The 26,515-nt window shown below is 45.7% G+C and overlaps 2 protein-coding genes across 4 annotated transcripts in view; both read left to right on the top strand.

The window, feature by feature from the left end:
• The window catches only part of EPB41L4B (erythrocyte membrane protein band 4.1 like 4B), a 128,877-nt gene extending 111,691 nt beyond the window's left edge, over nt 1–17,186 (top strand). Inside the window, exons 23-25 of one of the 3 annotated variants that reach the window (XM_037494298.2) lie at nt 7,696–7,764; nt 12,512–12,657; nt 13,608–17,186. In XM_037494298.2, coding sequence (XP_037350195.1) covers nt 7,696–7,764; nt 12,512–12,657; nt 13,608–13,677 — 285 coding nt within the window. In that variant the 3' untranslated portion in view covers nt 13,678–17,186. The remainder of the gene's footprint in view (nt 1–7,695; nt 7,765–12,511; nt 12,658–13,607) is intronic. The other 2 variants (XM_037494299.2, XM_037494301.2) reach the window with 2 other exon arrangements.
• Nucleotides 17,187–20,222: 3,036 nt separating this feature from the next.
• The window catches only part of FRRS1L (ferric chelate reductase 1 like), a 25,378-nt gene continuing 19,085 nt past the window's right edge, over nt 20,223–26,515 (top strand). Inside the window, exon 1 of the mRNA XM_037493117.2 lies at nt 20,223–20,604. Within this exon, the coding sequence (XP_037349014.1) occupies nt 20,367–20,604 (238 nt within the window). The 5' untranslated portion in view covers nt 20,223–20,366. The remainder of the gene's footprint in view (nt 20,605–26,515) is intronic.

The following is a 26,515-nucleotide window of genomic DNA, read 5'->3' as shown; positions in this document are numbered from 1 at the left end:
GGGCCTTCCCCATCAACTTGCATCTTCACACACATAGGAAAACCACGTCCCAGAGTGGGGTGACCACTAGGGCTGAACCAGAGCACAACCAGGTGTCCAGGCTCCTCCATGACGCTTTACACTAGATTGCACTGAATGGCCTCCTCTTTAGGAATCTTACCACTCTGGAGAAGAGCAATGCCTGGAAAGGACTGTTTGAAGCCCTTCTCCAACTGGTAAAGTTCAATAAGGTCAATAGAGGAAGGGCCAGAAAGAGGAAGGTAACCTGGGCCTAGTGCTACCTCAGTTTCCCGGCTGAGGCCTTACATCCTAGGAAGGTCACACTGTGGGAAATGGAATCCTGGGCAGCGACCAGAGGACATCTAGTCCAGCTGGAGGGCAGTATCCCCCAGAGGGACCTGGGAAGCCCTAGGCTACAATCTGAGAGCCTAAGTTCCTAGACTCAGGTTAAAGAAAACGTGCCTGGCAGGATTAGAAGCCAGTGGGGAAAATGATCTCTCTGAGTTAACTTCTTGAGCAACTTCCAGGCTGCTAAAATATCCTGCAGTAAAAGCCACACTAGAGTCTGTATAAACTGCTGCTGCAGCACCAAACCTGTCTGGGGGCACTGGGCTTCATGACACAGGGTTTTAAAGTATAAGTAGGAGTTTTCCAGGTGGAGGAACTGGAACAAAACATTCTGTAGAGGGTACAGCATGAGCAAGGTGCTATTTCTTAGAGGGCCCAAAGGACCTCTAAAAACCAGGATCCTTATCAAAAAAGTACTTTGTAGCATGGACAAGAGTGGTGGGATTCACTTGTGTTGTGAGCCCAGCTTGTGGATTTAATTACCCCATATTTTCTTTATTTGAACATAACAGACTGCAATTAGAAAGGAAGCAGCATCTGGCAGGGACAGAGAGGTCCCCTGACCTGAGTGCAAGTGCCTGCCAAGTGACTCTCCAGCCTCTCCTTGCACTCCCTCAGCCACACAGAGCTCATTCCCTCTCCCCCAGACACCCTGTTTACCTCTCTGGGTCGCTCTCACTTAGCTCTGAAACTGGGCCCAGGATGCTGCACCATCCAGGCACAGGGCAACTGTGGTCCTTGTACTTCCCCAAGACACAGCTGCTGATGTCATTTGTGCAGTCTGCAGTGAATAGGTGTTCTCAGGATGAAGCACCCTTTGTCTCGCTGGGTGAGTCTGAGGAGTCAGTGCATCCAGAAGGCATGCAGGCATCCTGGAGTTCAGGCCAGAGCCTGCTCCTTTTGGGCTTTCCTCAGCACTGTTGGCTTTGACCTTACTTTACTTCAGTGTGCTGACTTGTGGGTCCTGGAGAAGAGGAAGGACTCACCTAGCCTGCTTGTCCTTTTGCTAGTCTTCACCATCTGCTCCTCCCAGTGGCATAGAAATGCAAGCAGCTGAGCTCTGCTTACTGTTGGGGTGGTTGAGAGATGTGGCATCTGTGTCTCGGAGCTAAGGAGAGACTGGACTGAGGGTCCAGTCTCACTGGACTGCATCATGGATGCCCTTGTCAGAACTGGGAGGTCAGGGAGCTGGAGAGATAAGAGTGGGCCAGGCTGCCTCGCCTTCCTTCAGCTGCATTCCACCCCACACTGTCAGAGCTGGCTTACCCCTTAGGACTCTTAATCTTATGATCTAGTCTCTGTGTGGAGTGGTTTACAAAGAAGCATAGTCCAAACAGTCGAGAATAATAAAAATACTCAATCTTTAACTGGCCTTTCTCAAAAATCATGAAAAATAATTAACACCTCTGCCAACCCTTCTTGACTCTTCCTTTGCTCCTTAATTCTCTGCACCTTGCAGTACTCCAGATACTCCCATCCTCAAACTCTCTGCAAAGACATTCTTTCCAGCTTCATTCTTGTAGCATTTTTCCTCTGCTTTTCCAAGTCTTGTCTTCTCTAATCCTCAGCTCATTAATTATGTAGCTCGATGTGGCATTGAGTCCTACAATCCTGCAGCTTGGTGTTAGCCATTCCCAGAATCTGCATCAGAGACCATCACCAGCTCCGCATTGCTGCTTGAGATGGAGACCTGGGTCATGAGGGTGGCAAGGGAAGAAGACAAGTGAGGGAAGGCAGCACTCACGCTGCACTTGGTAGTCTGTCTTGGGTATGAGTGAGCATGTGCAGTGGGTGAGGAGTTGACATTGATCAGGAGAGGAAAGTTGGAAGCTGACCCTATCTGGAAACACAGTCTGCACCCCACTCCAGGTCAGTCATGCAGCTGCCCTCCTCGAGCACACAGACCATCAATGCCTATGTCTTCCCTGACCCTCAGCCTTTCCTTTTTGGGGCTTGTCCTTCTCTGGCCCCCATTCTTCATGAACCACTCACCTAGCCACACAGCAGTGCTGGTCAGGAGTCCGTGTGTCAGGGAGGAGAATGGTCTGGCCAAAGGCAGGTGGTGCAGGGCACAGAACATGGCTTGGGCTGGGTGTCAGAAGAATTGGTTTTCCCAATTGGTTCTTATTTTGAACGTTGTGTTATCAGGAGGGCTAATGCTTGATCACAGATCAAATCAGGATGCCTTTTCCACCTTCCTGGGGTTTGATCCACGTTCTCTGGGCCCTGGGAGATGGAGGGAAGTGGGCCTAGTTTGTGATGTCATCTTCTTGCTGGTATGTCTGGGGCAGTCTCCGTTTCTCCCATGCCCTGTGGGTGGGAAGATATCACTGTCCTGCAGGGATGTGAGTCCCCATCTGCTGGACACACCACAGAGCCCTCTGCCCTGGGAACTAACACCTCCCCAGGTCCACCTGAGGAGCGGGGCACAGGTCCTCTCTGCTCTTTAATCCCTAGTCTCCAGCCTCAGTCCATGGAAAGGGACACCAGGACCCTTTGCACCTTGTTCCCTAGTCTCTACCCCTCCTCCTCCCACTCCATCTGACTTTTCTCCCCCATCCTCAAGCTGGTACTCCCTCCTCTTATCTGTGTGATGAAAATATCTTACACATTTCATCATCATTTATTTATGCCAAAGTCTTTTTGTGTTCCAAGGACTCATAGTTCAAAACACAAAAGTAGAACCTAAGTTGCCTACATGTGGAAAAAACCCAAGGAGGAAAGGAAATCGCGGAAGAAAGAAATAAAATGCAATTTCAAAATAGTATCCTAGTGTGTTAATTCCTGTTCAATTATTAAGTTTTGAGAGTGAAAAACGTTCTTTTTTTTTAAAAAAAAAAATCTCCCCTGGGCCTCCCCGGTGGCGCAGCGGTTGAGCGCTGGGTTGCGAAGCTGCCCACAGCCTCTGCAGCGCCGGTTCGATCCCCGGCTGCTCCCCGGCCACCAGAGGAGGGTCCCACGTGGCGCGCAGACCTCTCCTGCCGCCCGCTGCTCCCCTCAGCAGTGTACTTCGGTCCTTCTGCCTGCTCTGCTCCCCGCTCTGGCTCTGGTGAATTCTCTCACCCTCCCGCGCTTCTGACTGTACCCAGTGCATGTATAAACAGAACAAACAAACAAACAAACAAACAAATAAATAAATAAATAAATAATCTCCTCAGATGCACATTTAGAACAGTCAGAAATGCTTGTGGGATGGATCATTTCTTTACCATAAGAGTTTAATGATGGGAAAAGTCTTACATCATTCATTATCATCTTCAACTAAGACACAGGTGACTTGCGCATACTTTGGCCACATTTGGCACACATGTACATGTGTACCCACATGTCTTGGTCATGTTTGTGCCGGGTTTCATTTTCATCAACAAGCACACAAGCCTGCTGTTATCTGTGGGCTAGCGGTCTCTGATGCAGGAACCTGGAGGATTCATGCACTGGGGCAGTTGTGAGAACTGAGCCTGGTGACAGGCAGGAGCCAGCTTCACGCAGACCTTGGATGCCGTAATTATAGAGCGTGGGATTTATGCTGGAGACCAAGGAGAGCAGAGGAGGGATTTTTAAGAAGGTTGGTAAAACTTAACTTCAGGTAACTAAATGGACTCACTTGTTTCTGAAGAATGGATTTAGAAACAGCCAACAAGAGGATCTAGAATTGTGAATTTAGATTTTGCAAATGCACTTTGTGCTCCTTCCAAATTTAAATAGTCGAACACGGCTATTGTGAAGACCATACGGTTATAAAAACCCCTTGGAAATTACCCAGGACTGCACAATGGTAAAGAGGCTGAAGTTAGATCAATTTGGAGATGGAAAAGAGGCCTGCAATTTTCTTAATCATTTTTCAATGAAACTTGCCCAGAGGCTGTGCTTTCGTGGTTATGGCAGGATGATACCGGCTATTGAAGGAAAGCCTTGAACTAAAAGATGTGTGTATCTATTCTCTAGAGCAAATGGTCCCCCTGAAACTCCAACTAACCCTGTCAGTGGCCCCACCTAACATCAGAGCTTTCTCTCTGTGCCATCCTCATCCCCACTGGCACAGGCCATTGGACCTCGGCCAGGAGCTTGGCACTGTTTAGGGTTGGGGAGGGGGACCTGGTAACCCATGTTCCCTGACATTTTCTTCCAGCATTTGGTATCTTCCAGCTAAGCAGCAAGGACCCCACGCCAGTAGGTGACCCCAAGATTCATGGGCAGGGCAGGGCAGCATGTTTTCTGACCACTAATAACAAAGCACCATGGCAGATCAAATCCTAAAGTCTGCTCCTTCTTGCTGACACATCATTTTCCCTGAACATTCTGTGGGATGTGACTCACCTGTACACCATGATGTGGGCCCTTCCTTTGGCAGAGTACAGGAGGGCCCTAGGCATGGAGGGCACTCAAGAGTGTGGCCACTCCCCACATTGCTTCCATGACCATCACTAACTCATCGTGATTCTCTTCTGGCTTGGCCAACGCTTTTGAATCCTCAACAGCATGCCAGGAAACCACTGCCAGTCCCGTGCAGTTGGCACAGCAGATGCCCCTACGTGCCAGCCCCGAGAATGGGGTTTTGATGGGTCGTTGTGCTCAGATAGTGGAGAAGACAGACGAGGGCTGGAGAGAGGCTGAGAGGAGGGAGGCGGGAGGGGCTCACGCAGTTCCGGAGGCTGGAAGTAGGCTGCGGGTGAGCAGTCTGGAGTTGATGACAGATCCGTCTTGCACTGTGCTATCTTTCTCTCCTTCCCCTCCCTTATCTCTTCTTCCTCCTCCCCCTCTCACCATCCTCCTCCCCTTCTCTCCTCTCCTCGTGAGCAGGCAGAGCCCGCCAGCGCCCCCTACTGTGCCCACTCTCGCTGTTCTCCTCCACTCTCTCTCCCCATGAAGGAAGAGACCACTGGAGTTTGCATGCACCCTCCAATCAAAACAAGGCTGGTAGGTACCCTGGCAGGGAGAGGGGCCTGGCCAGGAGAGGTGAGGCGGGCAGCAGCCACCAAGCAACGGCCCCACGGGGGTGAAAGCCCCAGACCTCCGCAGGAGCCGTGCTCACAGGTGCTCTCACTCCAGGATGATGCAGAATTTGGAGACCAGCCAGCTCCGGTCACACTGGGACACACAAGTGTGGTCCCCCCCGGGCCCCCTGGATGTCTAGGTCTTGTCTCTAGGTCTCACGTTCAGGGAGGGTTTGTTTTCCTAGAGCTTGGATGAACTAGATGCTTTTGCAGAGAGAAGAATCTTAGTTGCAATTCCATTGAAATAAAAAACTTTAAAACTTGGCTTTTCCTGCTGTTTATCAAGATAACAGTATGAGCTTTACGACTTAAAAGGAGTCACCCATTTTCCCAACTTGGCACTTTTTTTTTTTTTTTTTGCATTTTTGCATGGTTCCTTCTTATATTTATTCACAGTCGCCCATTATTTTACACAATTAAGTCGGTGTCCATATCATTTCCTGTTTTTCTCTTTTCACTAAAGGTTGTGTTGCTATCTTGTTATAACATTCTACATGACTGTGTATATTGCACCAAATTAAAGGTCCACCGTTCACCTAGCAGATTCTTTACTGCCGGATGTGCATTTTGTCTCCAGCTCATCACTCACTATTTGTGAGAACACATTAGCTTGGGTGTCAGGTATTTCATTTCCTTAGGCTGGGTTCAATATTGTGACATTGGCTTTTGTTCCCTTATGCCACCTTACGGTGTCCTCAGGAGATATAATACATTTTGTCACAGCTGAGCAAACAGTGTAACTGTTCGGAATATATTTCATTATAGAGAGTGGGTCTAAATAATTCTCTGAAGTTGCCAACTGTATGCTTCTTTAATAGCCATAATAACCCTCTTTTTTCCTTCTACTTCATGATGGTCTGAGAGTTTCTTCTGTACGTTTCTTCCTATGTTGCTGTGGGTCTCAGAACACCATGTTGACCCATTAGGCCATGGAGGAGAAGGTACCGCTTGGCTCACCCTGAGTCCTCTCCCTGTACCTCAGTCTGAAGGCAATTTGGGTCTCATTTTTGCATTTTGAGATGTTTAGAGACCAATAAGAGTTTGGGGGAGGGGAGTAGGCTTGGCCTGGACATCTCAGAGCACACGGGCAAGGTCATTGCCATTCTCAGATTGGTCCAGATCTGCACCACCCGCTCAGAAAACCTTAGCAGATTATAGAGTCTGGCTTGATGTGTTCTTGCTCTTCCCTACCTTAGCCTCCATTAGACTCGAGGATATCGAGGGCCTATCCCTGGTTCACATTCTGGCCACTGTGATTACAGCAACGAGAGTCCTGGGGGCCTGGACTCACTAGCCCAGAAAGCATTCCCTGTCTATTCACTTTAGCTCGTGGACTCCTGGTTAACTCTGAGCAATAGAGGGAAACCTCAGGAGCCCCTGTAGGCGTGGGGTCCCTGGGCTCTAGGCAAGATCCCAGGAGACACAAAGGCTGCTGTGGGTGGGCCCTGGTAGCCTCAGTGCCTTGGCTGCAGCCCTCTCGTGGCAGACAGCACAGTACGTTCACAGGCAGGGGTGCAGATAATTCCTGTGCCCCAAGGGTTGCAGACAGAGTCCTCAGCCCCTGGGCCTGCTGGTAGTCCTTTAGGCTGGCTAGAGAAATAAGCACCTCCCCTCCCATTCTCTAAGGCCTCCAAGAGACCAAAGACAAAATGACAAAGAGAAAGAACTCTTTGGCCATACACCACTACCCAATCACACTGTATCCACCCCCATCACACCGCCCTGTGCCGCAGCCACCCCCAGCCCTGGCACTTCAATCACCAAAGGCCACAGTGGCAGGATTCTCACATGCCTACCCGGGTTTCCCCTCTGCTGCCCAGAGTTTACCCAGAGTCCACTAATTGAAGTGTATGGGCAGCGAATGCTTCTGGCCTGATGAGTCCAGCTGCTGGGTGCTCTGGCCACTGTGATAGACAACATCTCAGAATGTGGCCCCTCAGCAGTGTGTACCCCATGCCCCACACCTGGGGAGCAACCATCAGCAGGCAGCCCTGGCCTGCCTTGTTATACACCCCAATCATGGCCTTCTGTGGATCAAGGATGTAGGGCCCAGCGTGCCCGGGCAGTCCAAGCTGACCGCCGTGGAGGGAGTAAGGCATGGGGTGCCTCCCAAACACGAGACGCAGCCTGTTGTCCCTGCTGACAACGGGCTCCACGGGACAGTATCGGGCGCAGGTACAGCCAGGCAGCAGCGCTCCTGAGAACCCTTTGTATGTTTCTTTCCACCAGCACTGAAGCTTCTACGTACGTTCCCCCGAATCCTTCAGCCTGGTTTTAAAAGTGCACTGCCAGAGATTTCAAAACTTTGTTTTCTGATCTGAAAGTAACACTCTTGTCTTTCTCTTTTTTGAAGATAAAAACATTCCCAGCTGATGCAGTGCCCCCGTTTCCTGATCCTTTCATTACAGGGCCACAGTTTACTGTAAGTAGACCTAAAAAACAGATCTGTGTTTTCAAACATTGTTCCCCTGTGGCCTGCCTTTCTGTGGAATGCCAGACAGAAACACCCACAGCTGCTTTTGATCGCTGTGGGGTTGGGAAGGAGCTGTGGTTTGGGGGTCTGCATGTTTTGGTGATTTTATTTCATCGAGGTCAGCTTCACACACATACAATGAAACATTGTAAGGGACTATTCAGTGACATTTAATACATTTACAGCCTTCCAGCTATAATCTCTGTCTAGTTCCAAACATTTTTGGCACCCTCAGGGGAGAACCCATGCCTGATAAAAGTTGCTCCCCATTCCCCCTTCCTTCCAGCCCCTGCCAACTGCCAGTCCGCGTCCTGTCTCTCTCCATTCGCCTAGTGTGGCTATTTCGTACAAATGGATTCATGGGATACGTGACATTTTGTGTCTGGCTTTTTTTCACGTAACATGTCTTTGAGATTCTTTTTGAGGTTCATGCCTGCTGTAGCACATGCCATGACTCTTTTTTGCTGGGATAATATTCCCTTGTATGTAAATACCACGGTTTGTTGATCTAATCCTTCATTGAAGGTATCTGAGTCATTTTCACCTTCTGGCTATTGCAAATAACGTTGCTGTGAACATACAATCCATGAATTTGAATCCATGTTTTCAGTTCTCTCGAGGTTGGCTCTGTCTTGATTATGGTGAGATCTTAGGTGAGTCACTGTACCTTGCTGGGCAGCCGGTCTCCTCCTGTTGAAAGTGGAAATAGCCATATGCATATCCTCGTATCTGGTGGAGGCAAGGATCACAAGGGTTCAAGAACTTAATAGTACTTGACCAACCACAGACCATCCCACAGATGCCAGCTGTGACTGTTGTTTCTCAAGGCTGTAGAGGCAGGGTGGTGTAATTAACAGGAGCAGGTAGTCATGACAACCAGTTTTGTGTTACCACCTCTCTGTGTCACTAGGCAACTTATTTAAACTCTACAGAAATGTTCACAGGTTTGTTAACATTTAAATCCTGTAGTTTCTTCATCTGCAAAATAAGAGAGTCTGAGGATTTTTAGGCTTCTTTTCATCCACTCAGCTCTCTAAATGAAAGTGTCTGAGCAGCTCACTCTGGAATAGGCTGCTGTATGGAGCAGAAGTGGGGAGTCCAGGGTCCCCTCCTCCATTCCGTCAGTTCCTCTTCCTCCCAGGAATCAGTTTGCTGTTCCTGCAACCAAATGATCCCTAAGGCGCCTTCCAAATGCGCCTGACCAGTCCGGAGGATCCATGAGTGGGCTGTGAGGGGGCCCAGGGGTGACGCAAAGTACATTCTTATGAGCTGGATGGTGACCATCACCACATGTGCCTTCAGCCACATGGAGAAGGAGGGAAGGAGGAAGCAGTGTCTGATGCAGAGGTAAAAACAGGTGCCTGGAACAGTCCACTTCTAGGTTCTTGAGCTGCTCAGGACTTGCCCTTTCAGAGCTGGAGGACGGAGACAAGGGCGCTGGGCCAGGTTGGTCAAGGCTGCTGCCCCAACCTTCATCTGGCCCTGCAGTTTTACTAGACACAGTTCCCCAGCTGGAAGCTCCTGCTCCGCTTGCCTCAGCTGGCTATGGCGGGCACTCTGGCCTCCTGCCCAGCCTTGGCAGTGCCGTGAGACACCCAGGGAAGCCCTTCCTGAAAAGCTGGGGGCCAGGATGGAGCAGGAAGCCAATGTCAGGAACCATGCTGGGTGTTTTAAAATCTGGGCAAGAGTGACTGGAAGGCAGCTGGAGCAGGAAGAGGGAACAGCGTGAACCAGAGTCCTGGGGCAGGAGGGACCATCCCACATTCAAGGGACTGAAAAGAAGGCCAGTGGGGCTAGAATGCAGGGAGGAATGGCGTGGGGCATCAGGGGCGGTAGGGGAGGAAGGCAAGGACAAACTCCAAAGGGTAAAACCTTGCTCGAACTTTGTCGGCTGCAGTAAGCACTCTGATCTGTAACTAAGAGTAATGGCAAGTCTTTGAAGGACACCAAGCAGGGTAGTGACAGTGGAATAATCCTGAGGTTGCAATGGGAGAAGAGTTGGTCTAGGCAGAGTGGATTCTGGACAATAGTCTAGGAATTTAGGACAATAATTCAAGGAAGAGAGGGCAGAGAGCTTGACTCAGTGTTTTCGATGGTGGAGGTGGAGAGACGTGCACAGATGGGGAGATAATTAGGAGGTTGATAAGAAATTGAGTTAGATGAGGGAAAGAAAGATCGAAAATGACTCCAGAATTCTGACTCACGGAATGCGGACAAAGATGAGGAAACCTGCAAGAAGATGGACTGGGAGAGAGAATGAGTTTGCCTTTAGCCGTGATGCATTAGACATGCCTTTGAAATATTTCAAAGAAAAGGTGGAAACAAAGAAAAGGCAGGTGAATATCCAGGAGAGAGGATATCAGGTGAATATCAGGAGAGAGGACTAGATTGGAGATAATAATTAGGGAGTTACTAACAGCGTCCTAATTGAAAGATGAGTACTCAGAGTTGAGATTTAATGATCTTAATAATTTTCACTGTTACTCCGAGTGCATGGTAGTGAAATATACCATGACTGCTGTGTGGTTTGTTGCTACTACCTAGCTCCCTGCTAAATTGGCAATTTTACCCACCACTGATTTTGTAGGATCAGTGTGAATTTCCCTCTTTTTCTATCAAAAGTGGCATCAAAAGCCCAACCTCCACCCGTGTCACTGAAGCAATAAAATAATTTTTTTTACCCCAGTTCTTGTTTCCAGAAGGATGGACTAAGTCATGCTTTAAAATGACAGGTTGAATTTCCTACCCATCTGCATGTTTGTCGTGGGTGGTCTGAGGACTTTGCTGTGTGCTGGCCTCTTTCCGGGACCTTGTCTAATGGAGCAGCTGCCATTTGGAATGTTCCTAGTCACAGTGTTAGAGGGAAAGAGGAAAAGGTGATAAATCACATGCTGGTTCTTAGATCTTTCAAAGGAAATGAAACATGGTACCTCTGCCCACGTTTCCTTGGCCAGAGCAAATCCATGGTCATGCCTAGCTTCAGAGGGGTGGAAAATGCAGTCCTACTATGTGACTGGAGAGTGGTGAGCCCAGGTGCTTGGTGAGCCACACAGGTGACTCTGGCAGCCAACACCATGAAAGTTCTCTGTGGCAGACAGCACGTGCTAGACAAGTGTATGAGACTCCTGTTCTCAGGGTCAATTTCTTTGACATTGCTCCATCCCAGGCCAGGTCAGTTCTCCCTCTGGAAGCAGGTGTAAAACAAACAGGTTTGTATTTCTCACCAGTAGCTTCAGGACCCATCAAAGGATAAACCTCTCTCTGTTGTTCAAGGCAGAACCACAACTTTAGAACCACACCCTTTAGAATCACAACTCAACATGGTATTTTCAGTGGTTTTCCATGTTTTCCTAGGAGAGAGGACTCATCACTTTGCTCATTTGATGATCAAAGTCTCTTCATTATACCATGTGATCAGTTTCCCAGAGTTTAGGGCTGGGAACTTGTATGACAAATCACATTTTCAATATATAGCTAGTATTAGTCAAAGGATATTGACCAAACTAAAAGTATACATTGAAAAAATACTATGAGCAAATACATGAATACCAACAGTAAGGGATTATGGGGATTCATCATTTATCTACTTCTATACACCTTCTAAGTTTTCTGTATGTTTTCTTTTTTTTTTTTTAAAGATTTATATATTTATGCATACAAGAACTGGGGTACAAGCCAGAGGTGTGTGTGGGGGGGGGGGTGAGAGGATTCACCGGAGACAGAGTGGGGAACAGAACAGGCAGATTGACTGAAATATACTAATGAGGGGAGCAGCAGGCGAGTCAGGAGAGGTCTGCTGCACCATGTGTGTCACCTCCCAGGCCAGGGATCGAACTCTTGCTGCAGTGGCTGTGGATAGCTTCGTATTGCTGTGTCTTAACCCCTCGCGCCACCAAGGAGGCCCCAATATTCGATATGTTTTCTATAAAAATAAGCATAGCATGCTTTATAAAGAAAACAACAAATATATCCTGTCCAAATCAGGCAATGTACTGAGTGTAATTGTCAAACTTTACCATGTGTCAGAATCATCCAGAGGTCTTGTTAAAGCACCGATTGCTGGACTTCATCCCCATTCTCGGACCTTAGATGGGGCTGAGAATTTGCATTTTCACCAAGTTTCAAGATAGTTCTGATGCTACTGGTCCGGGGACCATACTTTGGAAACCTCGGCTATGGTGATAAAAAAATGCCAGTTATGGGGTCAGCTAAATGCCGGTTCCAAATACTTGTTCTTAACCCTTACTAACTCTGTGGCTTGGGAGATTACTTAACCTCTCTGTGCCTCACTTTGATTTTTCATAAAATCAGTTCTGAGAGATGCATTTTTTCCCCACCTTTTAGCATCTCTGACATCAGAATGTTCATTACAGTAGTAAGCGTGACAAAGTATGAATATTCACAAATATTCGCATTTTTCTTTCTCTGTGGTGCAGGCAAAAATGGCACACCTTACAATTGATGGGGTTTAAGATATAATGAAATATAACCTCTGTCTCAGAGGATTGGTAGGAGGTAATGAATGTAAAATGCTCAGCATAGTATCTAACACAATGTGATATCATTTAATAAATGGGAATTGATTTTAGCTACTATTAAAAAATAGAAACTATTTGTTAAAGCATAGGGAGCAGCTGACTGTGTGAAAATGGAGTCCAAATTGAGATTGATTTCCTCTTTTCTGTTTCCTCTCCAGGCAGATTTTAGAGACAGTAAATCACAGTGCTGTCCTGGCCAGTCTTCCCCGCTCATTCCAACAGCGACCCTGAGGCCTTTGACAGAGACCAGCTCCACAGTGCAGACCATCTACACCACCCGGAAGCCTGTTTCTCTGGCAGCCAGGTGAGTGATCAGCAGGTCCTGGCAGGGAGAAGAACACCAAGGTGAAGTGTAGTAGGTCATGCTGGAATGGTCTCTTCTTGAGAGCATTTAAGCAGAGACCTGAGGTGATAAGGGGGCAAGCTTGGCACAGCCAGTGCCAAGGCTTCTGAGGTGGAGCGTGTAGGGGCCAGATTGTGTAGGACCTTGTTGGCCATAGCAGAAAATTTTTATTTCTACCTCGAATGCAATTATTTAAAAATAATTGGCTTAATAATACTCGGTTATATCTTAGAAGATGTGTACTTCCTCTGTGTGTGTGTGTGCGTGTTTATACAGTAGAGACAGGTTCTATTGGTAGGCAACTGAAGCTGAGGACCAAAAGTCAGAGGTAACCTCTCAAAGCAGCCAATTTTACTTCACTCAGTTTTGTGTATTGAAGCGTGGAGGGGAACTCTGGGTGAAAGTGCAATATGTTTTAAAGAACTCTAGCCACTGGACATCTTCCCATTCATTCAAAAGACTTCTGCTGAGTGGTTGCTGTGTGCCAGACCCTGTGCTGTCCTTTGGGGTTTCAGACATGAATGACACGTATAGTCAGTTCGCTGATGAGTGGACCCTTGAGGAACTCTGTCTGATGGAAGAAAGCCATAGGGAGTCAGAAAATTTCAAGTTGCCATAATGCTAGCAAACACCAGGGGTCCTTAGGAGCCTGAAAGGGAAAGTCAGGAACTGAGATCAAGAAAGAATCTGGGTCAGAATGTTCCTAACCAATTCTGGCTTGGTAATGCCCAATTTGAGTCCATTTTTTGCTCAAACTCTTGAAATTCTTCAATGGGAAAAAAAGAAGGGAGAGAGAAAAGGAGAGAGGGAGGGAGGGCAGAGGATAGATCTAGGAGATAAACTTTAGCTGAATCTCCTCTAATAATCTTGGGGGGAGTTATCTCACCCTTCTGTTACCTCCTCTTTTTCAGTGCAGAGACGCTCCGGCAAGAACTAGAGAGAGAGAAAATGATGAAAAGACTGTTGATGACCGAACTGTGAAATTCTTCCCTCGTTGCCTGGAGGATGGCACGGTGCCTTCTGTCCGTTTTCTTTCTTCGGGCTTTGTGTGCTCACTCTAGCACAACATACAATGCGTGTGCTCTGTTTGCCCGGTCTCCATGGTTAGTTGAAGCCAACTTGTGGCTTGACTTGTATTGGAAACGTTACTTTATGTCTCCTGAGTATTAGAGTTTTTCTACTACTCATTGTAGTTGAGACAGAATTTGATAAGCCTAGGAGAAGAATATGGGGAAATGGGGATTCCTTTTCAGAAGTACCTGTGTGTGTATATATCAGTAACCACAGGGATTAACATGGCATGGAATCCTTTACTATCAATCACAACCACGATTTTGTATGATGGAAACTAGCACCAAGCTTTGTTTGTTAAAGAGTCATTTTTAATGAGAGAATAATTCCTTACTGTTGATTTTTTTTTTCATTTACACTGGTAAATACACAGATCTTAAAATGTCCTTAACATTCATTTTTATTCAAACATGAGTAGTGAACTAAAAAAGAAAGTTGTAATCACCAGGACTGAAAGTACTTCAGCTTCACTTGAAATATAATTTATCTTGTGAATTTGTTAGATACAATTTTATTTGGGATAAACAAAATTCATCGTTGAACTCAAAGTATGGCTTCAATTGTCTAAAACACCCTTCCAAGGTTGAAAGGATTCAATATCAAGATTCGTTTGGGTGTCCCATAAGGAAAACTATTTCTAAAGTTGATCAATTCATGTCCTGTTGATAGAACCTTGACCAGAAGAAACTTTGCTCTCTTTTTATATTGTTTCAAGAAATGTGTTTTTAGATTTTTATTATGCATTTGAACAACTTTGCAGGAATAAAGAAACCCCCTAACCATACACTGTCCCTTTAAATTGTTTCCCAAGCTTTCTCAATATACCCCCCACCCGCCTTTTTATGTAGCTCTGGCCATCTGGTTGTTCTACATCTAACACATATCCCCTCTGATCAGCACAGATCCTACACTCACCACTTTAAATGTCTTTGTATCCATGTAACTCGATTAACCTCACTTCTTCCCATTATAAAACATTTGCATTATATCCAAGTTTTCACTCTTATAAATAGTGCTGCTATGAATGTCTTTGTAAAAACAAAAACAAAAAATATTGATCCTTCATTTGGACTTTTCCCTTTGGAATATCTCCAATGAAGGATTACAAGGTCAAAGAGCATGAACTATTTTATAGCTCTTGTTTCATATTGTCAGATTGCTTTCTAGAAAGATCCAATCTCTGGGTTGGAAGGACCTTAAAGGTCATTTAGTTCAACCCCCTATGCCCTCTGAATGCTTGAATCCCCTCCACAATTTATGATGCCACCAGCAATGTATAAGCATTTCTATTTACCAACAGCTCTGCCAGTGTTGGGTTTTGCCATTTTATTTATTTTCGCTAGTTTGATAGATGTGTATAGTTGTTCTTGAAAGGTTGTTTTACTTCATCAGTTACTAGCAAGGCTGAGCACTTTTCCATTGTGATGATTTACTAGCTGTATTCCTTTGTGTGTACAATGTCCATCCATTTCTTATGACCACTTGTTAAGTGGAATTGATCACGTATATTTGTATCAGAACTGTATTTTTATGTTGTATTGTATAGTTTGCTCTCCTGTCCCTATCCTTAAAACTGAATGGTGCCAATAATTTGATACTAATGATTATTAAAAAAAGTAATGCCTCATTTACTAGCATTGTTGTGAAATGAGGCAGGTAAGCAAATATTCAGATAACAGAGGATTAACCCTTTAAGTGCTGAATCTTTAAAATTTTAATATTTTTTGAGGGAAATCTTTCTAAAATGTATTACACACTTCCCTGCCTTAGTAAACAGAGTATTCTGGAGAGTATTTAACCTTTTCTTAATGAGTCACGGTCATCATTATGAACATCAGTCCCTTTTGTACCTTGGTGTGGTGCAGTGATGTCATCAGGAGCTTTCAAAATATGTGGGGCTTGGCTTTGCCTCTCACGGACCAGTATGCTCTTCTCACTGATGGCTTTTACTGCCGTCTGCCGTTGGTGAAGCCATCTTAGGGCAGTCGTGGCATTTGGGACCTTTTACCCCCATGCTCCATGACCCCTGCCTGTACTTGTAAGTCAACTCTAGCTGTTCTTAATCTCGTGCACATGATACAAAGTGTGTTCCTGTACAATTTGGAGGTGATATCTGTGTCAGGGCTGTCGCCTTTTGTCAACCCTCCACTCGCCTCCTCCTCCAACCTGCTTCCTGACTCTTCTGCTCCCACTTCCTGCTCTCTGGTGGGCAAAACTGAAGTTTTTCTTGGGGAAGCCAGGAAACACAGTGTTCCATACGTGTCAGGTTGACTTTGCTTCTTAGGAGGGTGCATGGGCTTTTGGCCGCTGTTTTCAGGGGGCGCTGAGCCCCCTGCTTCTTCCCCACTTCCCTCTGGGTTCACAGATATTTTAGAAGGTTGATGTCACTGGAAGTCTGATTACAGTCTGGCTGTTACTGTATGTGAAAACCCAGTACCTTTGGCAGCTCTACTCTAACCAGTAAAATCAAGAGGATTCCATGGTTTTGGCAGTTGTCCTGGTTATTTGCCTGCTTAAATGTCTGATGGATGCTTGGCATGGTGACCTGAAAAAATGACATTGTGTGGGGTGCGTTCACAAGGACAAAAATTATTTGGTACAATTACTTCACCTTTTTTTATATACTTAAAACCAAAACAAAAGCCCCATAAGGTCACACAACACACACATTATTGTGGGCTGGGGGATCAGCTTGTAACATAAGCCACAACAAGGATTGCCAACTGTGGGTCAGAGTCCTGGTGAGCATGGAGGTCCCTGCAAGGGGCCTGGAAATCCTGACCACAGGGGGTTTGCAGACTGGAGACTGAAAGGGGAGCCTTTTGTTTGAAGAGTTTAAAACTAGGCCCTACAACATTCAGAAGAGCCAATCTGAATGTACCCCAAATTTTATGTTCCCCAAATAGCACAGGGATATTCTCATATCATCTTTATCTTTTCTTCACCGGCTCAAAAATCACATTTTTTTTTTTTAAAGTTAAATAAAATTCACCATTTTCGCCATTTTAAAGTGTATCATTCAGTGGTTTTCAGTATATTCCAGTGTTGGGTAATATTACCAAACCTAATTCCAGGACATTTCATCCATTCCAAAAAGAAACTCCATATCTAAAGCCACTACCAATCTTCCTTCCCCCTATTAGTGGTTCCCTCAGTAACCACTAATCTACTTTCTGTCTCTGAATTTCTGTCTATGGATTTGTCTATTCTGGACATTTCATATAAATGGAATCATACAACATGTGGTCCTTTTGTGACCAGCTTCTTTCACTTAATGCAATGTTTTCAAGATTCATCCATGTTGTAACATGTATCAGAATCTCATTCCTGTTCATGGCTGAATAATATTCCATTGTTTGTATTGTCCATGTTTGGTTCATTCATTTACCAACTGATAGACATTTGGGTTGCTTCCACTTTTTGGCTATTATGAATAATATAAATATTTGTGTATAAGTTTCTGTGTGAACATATTTTTTCAATTTTCTTTGGTGTATAAATGAAGTTGGAATAGAGGGATCACATGGAAAGTCTACGTTTAATTTTTTGAGAAGCTGCCAAGATCACCGTTTTTATTCTTAAGTAGTCAAAAGTAAACAGAAAAGCACATGTTAGGCAGACAGAGGTCTGGGCAAATCTGTTACTGGCCAGGTACCAGGTATAGCACTGATTTGGGGGGTGGGAGTTAATAACAGAAAAAAGTTGTTTTATGAAAATCACTTTGATGAGAAGAGAAAATAAAAGTGCTGTCTTTCTTTTAAAAATGAAAAGGAAATGCAGCTCAATCTCTAAATTCTCGTTTGAAATAAGCCAGGTCTTATTTCACTGTAGAACAGAGTGGTCAGGGAAATTTCTTGCCTAGATGTGCACAAAGGAGAAAATCAGAGTATTTCTTGGCCACTCGGTGATTCACATTACTGAATGAAGCAGAAGATCTCTGCAAAACCTGGGATGTAGGCAATTTGTGCTGAGGATGTGAGCAGGTCTCCCTCTAGGGCTTAATCTTGTAAGAAAACACAGAGAATAAGAAAATCTCCTGAGGTAATTTAAATGGATGGGGGATAACCTCATGAAAATATGCCAAGTTACTAGGGAATTGGAAACTAAAGCGGATTTGAAAACCCTGGAAAGGCATGCAGAGTTTGAAAGACCTGGAAAAGCAATGGGTATCTTCTCTAGAAAAACCCACGCATCACTACATTTATTCCAGCACTTTCACAGGATCCTCGCACCACCCCTGAAGACCATCATGGACCCCAGGTCCTTGATTATACATAAGTAATTGAAATGCACAGATTATCTGCCTGCTTCATTTGGTTTCAAAGGTTCCTCCATGCCTCCCTCTCGCTCTCTGTGCATTCATTCTCTGCCAAAAATAAAATAAACTTGAAAAGTTTACATGGTTTTATTAGAACCATTTACTAGAAGTATTTATGTTTTATCTGGTCCCATCATTTTTAATTGTAGTAATGGAAATGAAAGAAATGAGAGGACGGTAATAGGTAACAGGTTAGATTCCCGAGCCACAGAATCAATACTGAAACCAAAAGTCCAATACTTGCTATTTTGGGGCTAAACATTAGCCTACTTTAAACTGGCTTTATCTTCCCTGGTTGTGCAGGAAGAGAAGAAAAGAAAGGCTTTTCAATTCAAAGAAGGGTTTTAAGGATACTACTTTAACAGATTTTCAATCAATTATTTTTTGTATATTAGAACGTTATGCATTGCAAAGCTATGTTTTTTGAAAAGAAGTCTCTGATTTTGTGATTATAGGTCATCTTATCTTTTTCAAGCAATAAATATGATCTATTCTTGCAATAACAGTTGTTTGGAGACCAAATGTAGCTCAAGGTTTTCATGCCTTCCACTTCATTGACCTGTCAGGATAAACCCACTGTCTGCATCAAACGATACCCAATAGCAACACTTGACTGCTGGGTCCTTTAGCACTTCTCACTATTTTGACAGCAGTACCCTGCTTCTCTTCTCTGGGTCAAAAAAAATTTGTGATCACTGAGTTCCTTTGGGATATTTGTATTTCATAATCTTGCGTATTCATTCATGCCATTAATACAGTGAATGCTGTTGATCTTCCTTCTACATCCTACCTGACCATCCTACCATAATTGCCATCATGGACATTACTGACCTCCAGCCAGTCCAACTTCTGGGCCTATACTGAAATCTCCATGCTTCTCTGCCTCCATAATTATTTTTTCTGCAATAAAATAAAAAGAAATACAAAGGGCAGCTAAAATTCTGGCTCTGCGATGTCAGCATAGAAGAAGTTGCATCCATGTTTTCTAAAGGACAACAGCTTAGCAGTTGATTGTGTTATCACGCCAAACCATCAATAAAAAGAACTCCAGGACCGGATGCATAGTAAGTGCCTGATGTGAATAAATGGGTCGCTGAGTAAACAAATGAAAGTGAATTGCACACCCAAGGCCATCATACATGGCATGTGGCTCTGAGGTCTATGCTGTGCTGGCTGCAGGGAAATAGAATAAACCAACCACCAGCTTTGCAGGGGGTAGGTGATGCAAGGTTACCTACAGCCTCTGCTGGTTACACCCTTCAAAAATCTGGAGAGGAATCAGGTGAATCCAGTCTAAAGGGCTGATTTCTGGTTTCCCTCTGGCGCTAAGCTCCTCAATCTAAGCACTTCAGTTTACCTATCTATGTAGTGATGACTCCAAGAAATAATAGGTACAGTAAGTGCTTTCTATAACCCGGAAGTGATGAAACTGGGTGGGGGAGGCAGCAATTCTGACAGTGTCAGGGGAGCCCTTCTTAAATTCGGACGTGCACTGGGGCCTCCTGGGGACCTGGGTAACATGCAGATCCTGAACATGGGTGTAAAGTGGGACCTGAGGGGCCTCCCTGGTGGCACAGGGGTTAAGACGCAACCTATGAAGCTGTGCCGCAGCCACTGCAGCACTAGTTCGATTCCCCGGTTGGCCAGGGGGCTACCCACATGGCGCAGCAGACTCTCCTGATTCGCCGGCTGTTCCCCTCAGCAGTGCATTTCAGTCAGTCTGACTGTTCTGCTCCCCACTCTGTCTCTGGTGAATCCTCTCACTGCTCGCATCTCTGGCCTGTACCCCAGTTCTTGTATGCATAAATAAATAAATCTTTAAAAAAATAATAAACTGGGACCTGAGATTAGTGTTGCTAACAAGCTCTCTGGGCATGCAGATGCTGCTGGTGGCCCTCGAAACGCACTCTTAGTAGCAAGGGTCTAAAAGAATCAAATTTGCATCCGTAGGCGACTCCCCGGTGGGGGCCGGGGGGAGGGCGAAGCAGGGCGGAAGGGGGCACGGCGTTGGGACCCTGGAAGAAAGGACGAGGACGGGGAGCCGCTAGGAAGGGGAGCCGCTAGGAAGGGGCGCCCGCGCAGGGAGCCGAGGCTGCTGGCTGGAACAGAGGCACTTTGGGGCCGAGCGAGGATGCGCAGACCGAAGCCGGGGTGCGGGCGGCTCCGCGGCTGCGCGGGCTGCGGGCGGCGCGTGCTGGCGGCGGCGGCGCAGTCCCGGCCCCGCGCCCGCGGCGCCCCCGCTGCGGCCGGAGCGGCCTGGCTGCGGGATCCGTGCGCAGCGATGGTGCTGCCTCCCCGGCAGCGCCCGGGGTCCTGGGCGCCGCTGCTCTGGCTGCTGCTCGCCGGGCCCGCCGCCTGCGCTGCCAGCCCCGCGGACGACGGCGCGGGCCCTGGGGGCCGGGGACCCCGGGGCCGCGCGCGGGGGGACGCGGGCGCAGACGAAGCGGTGCCGCGCCACGACTCCTCCTACGGCACCTTCGCCGGGGAGTTCTACGACCTGCGCTACCTGTCCGAGGAGGGTGAGGCCGCGGGAGGTAGAGGGACTGCGGGCGCGGAGACTCGGGGCTTGGGGGGCCGAAGCGGCGACGGGAGCGGGACTGGGGTGTGGGTTGCTGAGGGTGAGAATCGAGACGGCTCGAGCACAGCCGAGACCAGAATGGGGAGCGTATTGCTCAGCCCCCCTTCCTCCTGGAAGACGGGCCCGAAGCGCTGTCAGCACCTTCCACGCGCTGCCGGCTTTCCTGGGGAGACCCAAGCCGGGAGAGGGAGGTGGTCAGCCAAATCCTGCGGGGTGCGGACAGGCGGGGCCCAGCTCGGGAGCCCCCGGGTCTCTGCCTGCATCTTGCCTCCACCTGGATGGGAATGGGGTTAGGGGTCCTTCTAGCCTGTGGTGTGCGAGGTCAGGGCAGCTGGTGGGAAGCAGACATCCCAATTTGAAAAGATGTGTTATGTCCCCCCCCCCCCCCCCCCCGCCACCCCCGGTATGTAGTGACCTACATTTGCAGTTTTCAGCGTTCTGCTCCTGCTCTCCTGCTCTGCTGACAGAGCCCTTCCACCCATGTCTCCACTTCCACCCCACTTACCTTCTGTCACCGCACATGCTATGGTTCCCTACCGTGAGCCACCATTGTTGGGGCCTGCTGGGCCCTGAGACTTGGGGGGTGGGGGGGGTGTCAGCCACAGAACTCCCTGCAGAGCTGCTTCAGTAAGCACAAAAGCCAGACTAATTCTGTTCAGAAGGGACGGAAACTGGCCTGTTCTGCTAGTTGGAAAGAGTGATTTCCGTTTTGTTCTGCTAAGAGGAGTTTCCAAGATTCAAATTGGGTGTTGAAATGGTGTGTGCCCCAGCAACTAATATGACGCTGAGTATTATCTGTTATTTAGGATTAGTGTTGAGCTGCATACACAAACAAACATTAATGGCTTAAATAGACGTTTTTCTGCCATGTAAAGAAATTTAGAAGTAGATAGTACAGAATGGGTATTGGAGGCTCCTGCTCAACAGAGAGACTGGGTCTTGGGTTTTGGCTTCTTCACAATTCTTAGCATGTAACTTCAGGGTCCAAAATGGCTGCTTGAACTCCAGCCATTACATTCACTCTCCAGACATTGGGAAAGGGTAGGTGGGAAGAAGTTTACATGTCATCACCATAAGGGAAAAAGGAGACAGGGAAATGTAACTGTTTTGCTGGGAAGTAATATGCCCAGTTCGAAAATCAGAATTATTATATGAAGAACAGTGCACAGAACGGATTTGAGGAAGTATATTTGTTGGGTAGAGGCTCAAATGCTGGAACAGAAACCCCAGTATATAGTACCTTAAATAAGATTGTTTATTTTTCTCTCATCACTGGTCTGAGCAGGTAGGACAACTCTGTTCTAGAAGGTCATTCAGGTACCCAGGTTCCTTCCCACCTTGTCTCACCATCCTTTAAGACTTTGTCCACGTCTGTGTGGTCGAAGTCAGGTTGCTTTCATTTTCTTGTTCAAGCCTAAGAGAAGGAGAAATGGAGGACAATCAAGACAAACATTTACCTGAGCTTGCACACATCACTGCTGCTCACATTCCTATAGTTAGAACAAATTCACATGACCTAGCTGCAAGGGAGGCTGGAAAAGGTAGATTTCTAGCTGGGCACCCATGTGAACAGGAGGAAGACAGAATGGGTGCTGGGAGTATGACATGCAGAAATAGACTCTATCACTCTGGGAAAGAATAAACATTGCAAAGCCCTTTTGTTTCTGAAAGTATCTAATACATATTTATTCTGTTTTCATCAACCTAGCACACTATTGGGTGACTCAAACACGGCACATCAGAATTTATATTCTCGTTGAGTATAAGAGCCTATCAGGGCCTCCCCGGTGGCGCAGCGGTTGAGCGCTGGGTTGTGAAGCTGCCCGCGGCCTCTGCGGCGCCGGTTCGATCCCTGGCTGCTCCCCGGCCACCGGAGGAGGGTCCCACATGGCGCGCAGACCTCTCCTGCCGCCCGCTGCTCCCCTCAGCAGTGTACTTCGGTCCTTCTGCCTGCTCTGCTCCCCGCTCTGGCTCTGGTGAATTCTCTCACCCTCCCGCGCTTCTGACTGTACCCAGTACATGTATAAACAAAACAAAACAAAACAAAAAACAAATAAATAAATAAACATGCCTCTATTAAAAAAAAAAAGAGAGACTATCAGAGAAAATGTCAGATATTATACATTAGTTTGCACAAACAGAGGGAGTGAAGGTAGTCGTAGAATCCAATTTTATGGGCAGCTGGTGCCTGCAGCTATAAGAAAGGCTTTATATCACTGAGGGGACCAGGGAAGGGGCATTCAGTTGATGTGACCCCACAGGGGCAGCAGCTCATGCAATCTGTGTACAAATCCCTAATTTATCTGCTGTGGTTGTAACCTGCTCCTGCATGAAGCTTCAACTCTTATCTGAATTTTTTTTCCTATTGCAATTATCTCTTCGCTCCTCTTATTTGTTCTCCCTGAGCTTGCCCTGTTCATTCTTCTGTCAGTCTCACTTATCCCCAGATGTAGATCCTGAAGCCATCTGGTGGGTGCTAGTGGGATAATTGTGGGATAGAGCTTTCAGGGGCAGCACTTTGAATGAATTCAGTGGAGGGGGAAGGAGGAAGTTTAATTTTGAAGGAAGTGGTAAATGAAGATATGGAAATAGTGCCTTTAAGTGTTCATTCTTTTTGTCAGTACAAATGGGGTTGTCTTTTTCTAGTGATTGGGCTGTGTGTTTCCCCTATGCAGCCATACCCTGTGCAGATTCAAAGTAGCCAAGAAACTGACTTTGTCATGCAAATTATGAAATCAGAAAAACAAGGTATTAGAGAAATGGGAGTGGGAATGGAGAATTCACTAAACCTGTGGGAGAGCCTAATGACCATTTCCCTCTCTGTCCAGAAGCTATCCATGGCCATATTGCCCAAGACCCTCAAAGCTAGAGGCTGGACACTGGCTGACTTAGTGCCTCTAATCACCCCCTAATATGTTCACTTTAAAATTTAAATGATGTTTTTATTTAGCTATTCTGGGTTCTTGCATTCAAATTTACCCTATATTTCTTATCATAACACCCCAGCTCAAATAGCCCCTCTTTCAGGGAGTCTTCCCTGATTTCCTTCTTCCTTCCTCTGCCCCTTGCGAGGATATTCTCCCACAGTGCACTATCTAACCCCACCATAACCCTTTTTTGTTCTCTATGATCAGAAGTTTGGATAAGACTTTAGTGCTCAAATGCTATCATTTATACCTCTTCCTCTTGAGTTTCTCAACCATGAATTTTTATATTCATAACAGAAGAGTGTAAAACAGATTACCACATGATTACAGGCAAATATCCTATTTTGAGGGTTCTCTAAATAACACTGAGTTGTGTGTTAGCTTCAGGTTAAGTTCCAAGGGAAGGCTTCTGCTCCCTGCTGCTGAGATCTTCAGGCCAGGTCTGAGGAGCAGACCCTGAGTCTTTGTAGACAGCCTCTTGGAGGGTGGTAACTCTGCCTTGGGGCCATACCCTGCTTAGGGAGGGTACCCTATTCATGATTATTGCTTATCTTTAGGGCATAGTGATCTCACCACTTGTAAAACATGACCAAGTCAATGAATTTTTGGCCAGGCAGTTATTCCAACAGTTTTTCCTGTCTTGGGAAACAAAAATCAACTAGGAAATTAAGTATCTCTTGTGTTGCAAGAATATCTGAAAAATGAGTTTATCATTTCATACAACACAACACTCATTGAAACAGTTTACAGAGCAGAGAAGAGGGAAAAAAAGTTTTGGCCTCCAAACCATTATTATTTAGCCTTAAGTTTTTATTTTAGAGAAAAAGAAAAAAATGTATCACCAAAGTGGAAAGTGGAGGAAAGGAACAAGCCAAACAAAACAAAAAACAGTAATGAAAAAGCGGGAATTGGCAATACTAAAGGGGGAAGAAGCTGGCCTTGTGTGGATGGTTCAAACCATATATCTTGAGGCTGAGGATGACAGCTAAGTGTAGAGGAGGCCAATAAAGGTTTTTAAACATTGATATCACCAGATCAGATTTCTGTTTTAGAAAGATGGCACATGGCAGAAGAAGAGGGAGCAAGGGGGAATCAAACAGGAGGTGGTAGAATCGCCAAAAGGTGGGCACAGGTGTCTGAGGTAGGAATAAAGGAATGATAACTGAATAAATGTACCAAGTGGAGAAATCCAGGACTGAGGTTCCCGAGGGGACATCATGGGTGAGTAGTGGGATTCCTCACTAAGCATATAAGAAGGAACAACATTGGTGAGGTGGAGGAGCTGTTATTAAACATATGGAATGGATTTGCTTAAGTGCGGAATATCCAGATAGACACCCCTGGAGGCAGTTGTTGGCCTTAATGTTGACATAGAAGAAATGCCAAAAAATATGAAGTTAGAGAAAGAATAGAATAACACTAAAGAAAATAGGAGGAAACAGTAATGAAGATTAAAACCTAATTTAATGAAATAGAAATTAGGTACTAGGTAAAGAGGTTCAAACAACCAAAAGTGATTCTTTGAAAATGTGAATTAAGTGAATATGTGTATTGGTCAGGATTCTGTAAAGAAACAGATCTAATAGGGTATGTGTGTGGATGGATGGGTGGGTGGATGAATGGATGGATGGATGGATGGATGGATGGATACTTTACAAAACTGGCTCATTGGCTCATATGATCACAGAAGCCAGTTGGGCTGGCAGGCTAGAGACCTAAGGCAGAGCTGAAGTCACCTTCTACAGAACTCACTCTGGCTTGGGGAAAAGTCAGTCTTTGTTCTATCCAGATATTCAGGTGTGGTTGAGGACCACGTTATGAAGGACAGTCTGCTTTTCTGAGAGTTCATGATTTAAATGTTAAATTTTAATTTCAAACAAAAACACCTTCACAGAAACATTCAAAATAATGTTTGACTACATATTTGAGAACCTTGCCCAACCAAATTGGTATATAAAATTAACCACTACAATAAGTTGCTGGTGAGATTGGTCAAGAGAAAAAGAGAGAAGACAAATCATATTAGAACTGTTAAAAAAGTGAAAATAAACATAAGGTTAAAATGTTACTAAGTAACAACACAACAGTAAAAAGACAGTAACCCAATTTAAAAGATGGAGAAAGGCTCTCAATAAACATTAGAAGATATATACTAGCCAAAAAGCACATGAGAAGATGCTCAACCTCATTAGTTATTAAGTAAATATAAATCAAAATTGTGACAAGATACTATTTCATATTTCCTGGGATGGCTATTTTTTAAAAAGATCATCACACATTGCTGGTAGGAATGTAAAATGGTGCAGCTGCTTTGGAAAATAGTTTGGTAGTTCCTCAAAAAAGGAAACATAGAGTTACCATATGACACAGCAATTATGTTCTAAGCAATTATGTTCACACTCAAAATTGTGCATGTATGTTTTGTGGCAGCATTATTTGTAAGATTCAAAAAGTGGGAAAAAGCCAAATGTACATACCAAATGATGAATGGACCAGCACATGTGATATTTGCATACAGTGGAATATTATTTAGCCACAAAAAGGTAGGAAGCACTAAAACATGCTGCAACATGTATAAGCCTCGACAACATTATGCTAAGTGAAAGAAGGCAGACCCAAAAGGCCACATATTAATGAGTCCATTTATACGAAATGTCCAGAATATGCAAATTCATAGAGGCAGAAAGTAGATTATGGTTGCCTGGGACTGGATAAAGTGGGGGTGACTGCTAACAGGTACAGGGGTTCTTTTTGAATTGATGGAAATATTCTGGAATTATACAGTGGTGATAGCTGCACAACTTTGTGAAGACACTAAAAACCACCAGTTGTATACTTTAAGATCGTGAATTTTAAATGAATTACATAGCTCAATACAAAATAGAAGCAGATTTTATAAAGGAAGTCAATGAACTTGTCAATGAA

Source organism: Talpa occidentalis, unplaced genomic scaffold (genome assembly GCF_014898055.3).
Source record: "Talpa occidentalis isolate TD23 unplaced genomic scaffold, MPIMG_talOcc4v2.1 talOcc4.7, whole genome shotgun sequence".
In the NCBI taxonomy this organism is placed as follows: Eukaryota; Metazoa; Chordata; class Mammalia; order Eulipotyphla; family Talpidae; genus Talpa; species Talpa occidentalis.
Note: the sequence above shows the minus strand (reverse complement) of the source record. Positions and strands in the feature narration are given on the sequence as shown.